At 44.0% G+C, this 9,427-nt stretch overlaps 1 protein-coding gene across 1 annotated transcript in view; it reads right to left on the reverse strand.

Annotated features, from left to right (window-relative positions):
- Positions 1-9,400, reverse strand: part of dpf1 (double PHD fingers 1) — a 29,991-nt gene extending 20,591 nt beyond the window's left edge. Inside the window, exons 1-6 of the mRNA XM_070906582.1 lie at positions 9,390-9,400; positions 4,755-4,790; positions 4,050-4,210; positions 2,442-2,549; positions 1,624-1,751; positions 109-198 (exon numbers count right to left, since the gene is read on the reverse strand). Of these exons, the coding sequence (XP_070762683.1) occupies positions 109-198; positions 1,624-1,751; positions 2,442-2,549; positions 4,050-4,134 (411 nt within the window). The 5' untranslated portion in view covers positions 4,135-4,210; positions 4,755-4,790; positions 9,390-9,400. The remainder of the gene's footprint in view (positions 1-108; positions 199-1,623; positions 1,752-2,441; positions 2,550-4,049; positions 4,211-4,754; positions 4,791-9,389) is intronic.
- Between the last annotated feature and the right edge of the window lie 27 nt (positions 9,401-9,427).

The following is a 9,427-nucleotide window of genomic DNA, read 5'->3' on the forward strand; positions in this document are numbered from 1 at the left end:
TTCACTCTTCTACCCTGACAGCTAAACAAACAATGTCTTTCTTGGCTTGTTAATTTACTAAAAAATGACCACAGAGAGATGAATCGTGAAATGTAATCGATGTCCTACCCGTGCTTTGGTACGGTTCTTGCGCTTCGGGACGTCTTCCTCCATCTCGTCCACCTCTAGTTCATGAGGGAAATCCCCGACCAGCAGCTTCTGTGGATGAGATACAGAGAGTGAGAGACAGATGGTCTTTTTTAATTTATTTTTTACCTTTTCTTCTCTTTGCTCTCCTTTCCCCTCAACCATCTCAGCCTCTACCTGCTTTCGCACTGTTCTGCATGGACCCATGGGTGATCATGAAATTACACGTCTCCCTGCTGGTTTTGAGAGTGTTTACATAATCCATAATCAACAACCTTAAGAGCAGAACCATTTAACACTAAATATAGCCAAATGTGTCACCATTTCATCGTAATAAACGATTTGATTTACAACGTCCTCAGTTAACGGGGGTACACCAACGCAATTTAGTATTGTGCTTCTATAAGTTAGGGGACTCAAAAGAATCAAGGAGCAAAGGCCAAGATATCCTGATCTTTAGTTCCTAGTATGGGTGAAGCTCCAAAAGCCCTGGACGCTACATTTCCCATAATGCAACTTGATAGTCTCTTTTAGGGGACTCAAAAGAATCAAGGAGCAAAGGCCAAGATATCCTGATCTTTAGTTCCTAGTATGGGTGAAGCTCCAAAAACCCTGGACGCTACATTTCCCATAATGCAACTTGATAGTCTCTTTTATGAGACAGTCTACAACAGGCTGTGTAGAACTTCTCATGACAAATAAACTGAACTCCATGTGTAAAATCAGTGGGCTGCCCCTTCAAGACAAGAGGCGTTTTGCTTTTTTTTGTCCTTGGTGTAGGAAAACACCAACACAATCTCTGATACTGAGTCATAAAACATCTGAACGAGATAGCACCAAGGGAAGAGCAAAGTGTGCACAGTGTGTTGAAGCAATGCCTGCCTGGGTGAGCCTTGAGCTGGGCTGGAGTCAGGGGAAGCCCTGGATTAGAGGCCCTAAACACTACTCTAGCTCTCAAAGGGCCACTGTGAGGGCCATTCACTCAACTGCTGATTGATTAGCTGTCCATCTGAATTCGAGAGCAGCTGCCTCCAGCTGGTGAAATACTCCAGCCAGACGGGCATTAAGTTTTTTCTCAGAAGTTACTGATATAAAGTATTAGGGCAAAGAGCAAAGAGATGGATCGACTTTTCCTCAAATGTCCTTCAAATAGTTCACAAGGTTAAAACACGTGAGGCGAATCCCTGTAAAACACCCCGAGACTGGCTGCAGCGCAATCACACACAATCACAAGCGCGCACACACTCGGTGCCAGGAGGGAGTTGTCAGAGCCGCGGGAGGCAGTGTCACCACCAAAACACACACTCCGAGAGAGACAAAGGCAGAGACAGACAAAGAAACACAAACACAGAGGGTAATACAGGCGGATAAAAAAAAAAAAAAGATAGACAGCCTGATGAGAAGAAAACAACAAGGAGAAGACACAGAGAACAACAAAGTAGTGAAGAGCGAGAGAGAGGAAATGAGACAGGGAAGAAAGAGAAACGAGAGTCTCACCTGACACTCGCTCATTGGCTCTTCTTCCTTGGTTTCTACCTTCTTGTCCAGGGTTTCCCCGGCGAGCAGCGACTCCAACACAGGGCCGTCTGGGATACCCCCCTCCTTCTTTAGAGAAGCCTCGTAGTCTAGAGAATGAGACAATTACAATCAGAAAACAGCAGAGATCTCACAGTCATACTGACACGCTCAGTCGAGCCGACAGTGCCCCGAGGAAACAAAATCTGGCTGGTTCATGGCGACACAAGGACTTCAGCTTCAGTGTACAGACGCCGGAGTGATCATCTGCAGTTTGTCTAAAACTATGTGAATTGCTTGTGGGAAGCATCCACATTTTCACCTGCTGCAGAATGTCAGTAAATGGGCAAAATATGCAAATTATTGTGAGTTTAACTAATAACTATGACTACGAATAAAACTTTCTTTCAATCAAGATACAAACACAAAGCTCGGCCATGACACAGAGCAAAAGTAGAGGAAAGTGGAAGTGGTGATGTACATCTTGACCCTCACTGACCTGCTGGTGGGGGGGACATTACACTATCGTGGTGTGCAGCTGAGCATTCCCAAACTTTTCAAAAACGCCAAATACGTCAGTCTGAATTTTGGGGACATGTTTATAAAATAACATATCTTCAATGATAGTTGCATAAGCGGAATATACGACATACTGTCAGACGATGTAGAATAAAGAGGACTTTTCAAACCTTAAGGCTACATAAGGTGAATTAAAAGGGCAAAATGGCATGTTAGGGTTAATGACTCTGATTTCACAATTCTGTCATCGGTAAAAGTTATCAAAATTGCTTCTCAATTACCGATCTTGAACTCGATCGGTACAAGCCGTGGGTCCTCCAGGATGTTTAGCCGCCTCTTCTTGCGCCAGCAGCGAGCAGGATATGTGTACAACTGACCTGGAGCGTGACCTGAAACACAGAGGAATGCACAGCTCGGCTATAGGACTTACTACTATCACCACTGTATTACTTCAGGTGAAAATAAAACTCTCGCTGCTCCACGGGAGTCAAAGAAGAGCTTTTATGGAACTTAATGTGGCGTTCTCCCCAACTGACACACAACACGTGAGGCTGGCAACAGCAACAGCACTTGCTCTGACTAAGAGCTCTTCTTCTACGTTTCTTTCCTCAATTTGACTACAGCAAACAACCTGGTTCACTGTTACAGAGAATATGCCCCACAATATTATTTCACATTTACTGTCTTACACCACCGTGAATTCACACATTCAATAGTGCATGAACATAAATGGGCGATTAGACAAATAGAGAGTCAGTCTGACATGATGGAATATTAGCATTATGTTTATCTACATCATTTTAATTTTGTTGTTCTAATCTTGGTGTTTTACATCATTTAACTAGACTAGGAGTCTACAGCCCGACTAGTGGCTCAGCGAGGCTGCACTGGGCTAAATGCTGACACATCTTAATTTACTTTATTAGAATGCTAGCATTTTCCAATTAGCACTAAGTACAAAGTGCAGCTGAAGATGATGAGAATGACATTGGTTTTTCAGGTATTGTTAGATATTTTATCACCAAACTTATTACAGTTTATGCTGAGGGGGAATGTCTGAACCATCATGGCAATCCATCCAATAGTTGTCGAGAAACTCCACTCTGAGGCACAATATTTTATCTTAATTCATATAATATATTTCAGTCGGGCTGTGGTGTAAATGGGAGTCTGTAATGGTGCTGTACATGTTTCCAAATGTGTTTTTCTTTTTGTTGGTTTTGTAAAATGTCATGGCAATGTTGCTGCTGATGAATAATCAGCCATCAAAACGTGACTGAAATTAACCAAATAGAAATAAAAATAAATTAGATCTGAATGTTAATACATTTGATTTTCTATTTAATTCAATACTATTTTATGCAAATCAAGTTCTAACTAAACTAACGAACAAACAAACAAAAGAATTGTACTGGCAGACACCAGACTAAACACACTCGTGCACGAGAACACAAACACACACACACACGAGTGCATTCTCTCTGGAATAGTTGGTGCCAGCGGCGTATCATCGCCTACAGGGGTGTCTGATTCACTGCCAAAATACACTGATGTTATGGAGAAAGAGAAAGCGATGAGGAAACACCCTTTGGAGAAAGTTCTTAAAAAAAGTTGAGGTTTGAAAGGTAGGAGGCCTGAGAGGATGAGGAAATGAGGAAGAGGGGAGAGGAAGGAAAGAGAGAGACGGACACAAGCAGAGCAGAGGAAGAAAGGAAGCCACGGGACAAATGACCGGAGAGAACAATTTGTGTAGCACAACAGCTGGCAATCACAACGCACACACCAACAAGAGCGCTCTGGAGTGCTCCTCACGCCTCAGCCAGCCACTTTATTCACACACACACCTCACACACACACACACACAGAGACACACACACAGAGACACACACCTGGTCCACGGTGGTTCTTCTCCATCCAGATGTAACAGTTGCTCTGGGCCACGCCGGTCTGGGAGTCCAGGAAGGGGAGACGCATGGAGCGCTCGGCGCACAGACGGGCATTGTAGCTGCGACAGTGTTCAATGGCCTCCTTATAGAACTCCTCACCAAGACTGAGAGAAAGAAAGTGGGGAGGAGGAGGAGGAGGAGGAGGAGGAGGGTGTGTGGGGGTCAAAGGTGAAGGACAAGGAGGGAATACAGTCCAACTTTAGCAGGAGGACAGGAAAAAAACACGGCAGGCTTTTGTGTGTGTGTGTGTGTGTTTGTGTGTGTGTGTGTGTCGGCAATCTTCTGAGGGTATGTGCATGTGTGTAAGTCAAAAGGGGCAGTGAGTGGACAGTCATGGGCAGTTATGGTGTGTGTGTGTGTGTGTGTGTGTGTGAGCCGTGGAGATGGCACAGTCCTATTAACCTGGGTCACAGCAGATGAGCTGGCAACTACACACTGTTGGAACCACACACACACACACACACACACACACGCATGCAGCACAGTAACACATTTCTCACTGTGAGGACAATGTACGTGCCGTATCTTCTCACCTGTACAAGTGTGAGTTTGATTACCATTCAGTGTAATATTCCTCTCTTTGTTCCCCCCCCCCCCACCTCCTCCTCCTCCCTCCTCCACCCTCCCATCTCTCATTCTCCCTCTTACCTGTTCTTGATGACTGCACCTCCAGATTGCCTGTAGGAAGAAGACGAAGAAGAAGAAGAAGAAGAAGAAGAAAAACAATAGATGTGTGGTGAGTCATTCCTCCACTCCACCCTCCTCTTTCCCTCCCTCCCCACTTGTTTTTTTAACTTTTCTTATTCCATTTATTGTTGTTGCATATTTGACTTCGACTGATTTCACACACTTTTTGTTAATTTTCATCTGTCTTAGCACTTCTCTCTCTCTCCTCTCTTTGTCTCTCTCCTGTTAATCACTCCTCTCTAGTGTCTTCCTGCTGAGTGCAGACATCAAGGTCACTCTGCTATACAGACGGTAGATACAGGACACACAAAACTACAGCTACACACACACACACATATATAACAAAAACGGTGCAGTGCAGCCGCTGGTGAACATTTGTTGGATTTGTTCTGTGCAGCTGCAAAAAGCTGTTACTGATTAATTGATTGATTAATTCAGCAGGAGCGCTCAGGGAATGGGGACTTGCCATCAAGGTTTGGTTGCAATTGCACAATGTGTTATGGTAGTATATGTAAAAAGCATTGCACTCCTTATAACAGTGCTGGACTCACGATGGATAGTATTGATGAAGCAGAGCCAAAGATACTGGGTGTGTTATGCTAGTAGCAGCTAATGTAGCCTGGAGCCACTAGCCTGCTACAGAGGCCTGCTAAACTCACTTCTGTCTAACTCCCCCAGACTATTTTCATTTTCAGACTTATAGTTTTCAGCTCCAACCAAAGCTGACCCAAGTGACATCACATTAGGCAATTTATCAGACTTTCACACAGCTCCCTCTGGAGCCACAAAAGGCTTTATACAGCTTTTCTCATGTATGCAGCAGTACTCCCAAAGACCTGTAAACCAGTTTGACGTGTTAAATCAGCAGAGTTCCACTTTAAATAGGCTGCATCTCTCTCCTGACGAAGGCCAAAACGCATTTGACAATTAACTTCAAGTCAGGTTTTGCTGGAGTTAATGCTTTAAAAAAAAGACTACACCTGAAAGAATCTGGCAAACAGTGACAGAAAAGAAGTGTGTGACGTATCAAAAACACAAAGTAAAGCTTATGCATTATGTGGCAAATTGGATGATATTTGAATTGCAAAAATTCAAAATTGCAAACGTGCTGATGCTGATGGATTTGTCTTGATGAGAAAAATATTTTTTTACTGGCAATAAAAGACCCAAAAACATAATAAAAAGAAAGAAGAAAAATTATCACATATTAGCGCGACTGCTCCCAAATCTACTCAGTTCCTTCTCTGCCCTACATTTCTGCCAAATTTTACTGAAATCTGTTAAATGGTTTTTGAGATATCTGGTAATTACCAGACAAAAAGCAAACAAACTTAACAGGCCTAAAAGCCTCCTTGGCTGAGGTACCAAACACACTACAACACATTGTAAAGGCACAAACAAAACAGATTATCATCTTTGTGCGGAATAAAAGCCAAATAAGGTTTGAAAAGATGTGACTTTTTGACAAGACACTCAAACAAAAAGAGGATTATTTACTGTTTAAGGCCCTTGAACTGGATTAAAGATGATTTTTCAAATGAAGAAAGACCCGCTTTTGAAAATGTCAAGTAGAATCGACTGTCCTGGTTGGAAATAAGGACAAATTCAACTCTACCATCAGACCGGGCAGATGCTGGTGAGGTCTGACAGCTTGTGCATGGCATCTTCAAAACCTCCTAAACCAGTTCTGCAACCTCGCGGGCCATCGCTGGATTTGTGACATTTAAAGGATGTGATCGGGGCGTCAATATGTGGGGCATGCTGTGCTCACGTCCGTTAATGTGTCGTTGGGAATGAGCTGCTTGCCTTCTGCTGAAGAGAATATGTCTCTGTACAGCTCAGCGGCTGCACTGGGCTCGTGCGGATGAACATTGAGGTATTTTGTGGCCACGTTGGAGGTGCGTCACCAGAACTTTTGCTCACCTCGTTTCATTTTTCTCTAGTGCTGAGCCAGCGATCCTCCTTGTAGTTTACAATAAACGAATGGCGAACAGAGCAGGATAGAGGCCTGTCCAAAAAGTAGCATGCCACATCCACACTGCCAGTCAGATAGCGCGCAGCCATTATAATGCGCTGCAGATAACAGCAACTCCTAAATGCTTGGATTTTAAATCAGAGTGTGTAGTAGCAGAAGTCTGGCCAAAATAAAAAGGACACACAACTCTCTCAGACACAAATATACCTACTGTTTGCATATAAATAGTCATGAAGAGGAAAAATAAACACTCGCACACACTGAGAGGTGCTCAAACAGTCTCATAAACAGAAGTCCAGAAAGCCTCACATGCTTCTTTTTCAATATTAAGAGGAACATGGTGAATAAAAGACTTGGACTTCAAGGCTGCACGAGTGACCAAACTGAAAACCAGAGAGAAAGAGACTGAGTGGGGAAAAAGAAAACATTCAAAATGTAAAACAGCTCACCCCTGAGCTCCTCCCTCAGCACCCCCCTCACTTCAAACCCACTCCCTTCCATCCCTCCATCACTTCCATCCCTCTCTCCTCCGCTGCCTTCAGAGGTACTGGAATAAGTCGGTCCCCCCTCGATAATAAGTTGAAAGCTGTAGAAAATGGCTTCTTTCAATTTGGGTGCTCCCAATCTCATTATATTGTGATAGGAGAGCTGCATGACTGTTTGCCTGTTTGGAGGCTCGTACGGGAGAAGAGCCGAGGCCTCCCCAAGTGGGGGCTGAGAGGGAGATATGCAAAGAGAAAGTTGGGAGAAGACACTTGAAGAAAGAAAGGAGGAGGAGGGACTGAGACGGGCAGAGGAGAGGAAAAACAGAGAGAGGAAAGTCACACAGAGGGAGAGGAGGAAACACAGAAAGACGAGGAGGGACAAGGCGAGGAGAGAAAGGGAGTCAAAGACATAAAGGACGGACAAAGATAGAAGAGGAGTCTGCAGTAGCAGAGCAGCATGACCTGTGAGAAGTCGTGGCTGACTGATAACACGTCTGTCTTTTGAAAAGGGGGCTGCCGACACATTTTTCTGGACCACGAATCCCCTAATTCTGCAGCAAATAGCCATCAGAGAAAATGGGACTCTCAACATCAATTTGTAAAATAATAATCTGCAGCTTTTACATTTGATTCAAAAATCACAATGAGGTGGTGGCAACAGAGCGTGATCAGCAAATGCCAGCTCTCACTGTGCCGGCCAGCTTGCTGAGTAGAATAGTAAACCTGAATAGCAAAGAAATAAACCGTCCACCATGAAATAAAAACTGTTAAATGAAGTTGGGTGACAGGAATGCTTTGAGATTACCAGCTACTGCTGAGTTCACTGATAGCTGAGATAAAGTGGAAGCATAGCAGAGACTTAAATGAATAGTTCAACATGGGAAATGTGCATATTTGCTTTCTTGCCAGGAGCTAGATGAGATGATTGATACCACTCTCTGTACAGTAAATATGAAGCTACAGCCAGGAGACTGTTAGCTTACTACAAAGACTCAAAACTGGGGGAAACAACTAGCCTAGCTCTGGACAAAGCTAACAAAATAATCTGCCTACCAGCACCTCTAAAGCTCACTAATTAACTAATCCGTTCAAAAAACATTTTTTTGTACAGAGCCACGCTAGCTGTTTCCCCCTGCTTCCAGTCTTTGTGCTAAGCTAAGCTAACATTCTCCTGGCTTTACCTTCATATTTACAGCAAAGACATCAGAGCTATTTCTTTAGCATAGACAAGAAAGACTGAGCTATAAACACAGAGGATCTTCCTCTGTCACAACCACTCTGGCCTGTGGCCACTGTGGTCCTACCAAGTGTTGAAAACACAGACCACAGGGAGGGGCACAGGGAAACCAAACTGCCCATCATCGAACCACACAGACGATGAAGGAAAATCGAAACCTGATTCTGCACCAACACACACACAAACTGTGGCTATATGCCTCATTCACCATGAAAGCTAATTATACAGTTCCCATCATTTTCAGTTTGGTGATATTTTCAACATTTGTTTCTATTTCAGCTTTATTCCAGCTATATTTTACCCTAATGGATGCACACAGACTCACAAGCGCAGAGAGAAATACTGGCAGCTTTAGGAATGAACTGGCGCAGTGCCAACTCTCCAAAAAACAAAACTGGAGCTGACTACCAAAAATGTCCAGGCAGACATGACGGAAATGACAATCACACAGGCCTGCACTGTGCAAGGGCACGCAAACAACACAAAGGACACCTGCGCACACACAGCAACATATGCAACCGAACACACGCATGTGCACATAAAGTGTTATGGTATCGCAAACACACACAAACATAACAATAACACAATATAGACAATATGATGAACCTCTAACCACAGACATCATACACACTCCAAATCAAGATTAGACAAAAAATGGGTATGAGAGTGCCTGGAGCATGTAGTGTGTGTGTGTGTGTGTGTGTGTGTGTGTGTGTGTGTGTGTGTGTGTGTGTGTGTGTGTGTGTGTGAATCCTAAGCCCACGTTGAGCTGTCTGCCATGCTCTAAGCAAACAGCAGGGAGGGAGAGGCTTCCATGAAAACACTGAAGAAACTGGGAACACTGGCAGCACACACACACACACACAAACACACTGGTGTTCCTGACTGACAGGCAGGAGACATACAGCCTTCCTAAAAAGCACAGCCACCCCACCGG

Source organism: Enoplosus armatus, chromosome 5 (genome assembly GCF_043641665.1).
Source record: "Enoplosus armatus isolate fEnoArm2 chromosome 5, fEnoArm2.hap1, whole genome shotgun sequence".
NCBI classification, from domain to species: Eukaryota; Metazoa; Chordata; class Actinopteri; order Centrarchiformes; family Enoplosidae; genus Enoplosus; species Enoplosus armatus.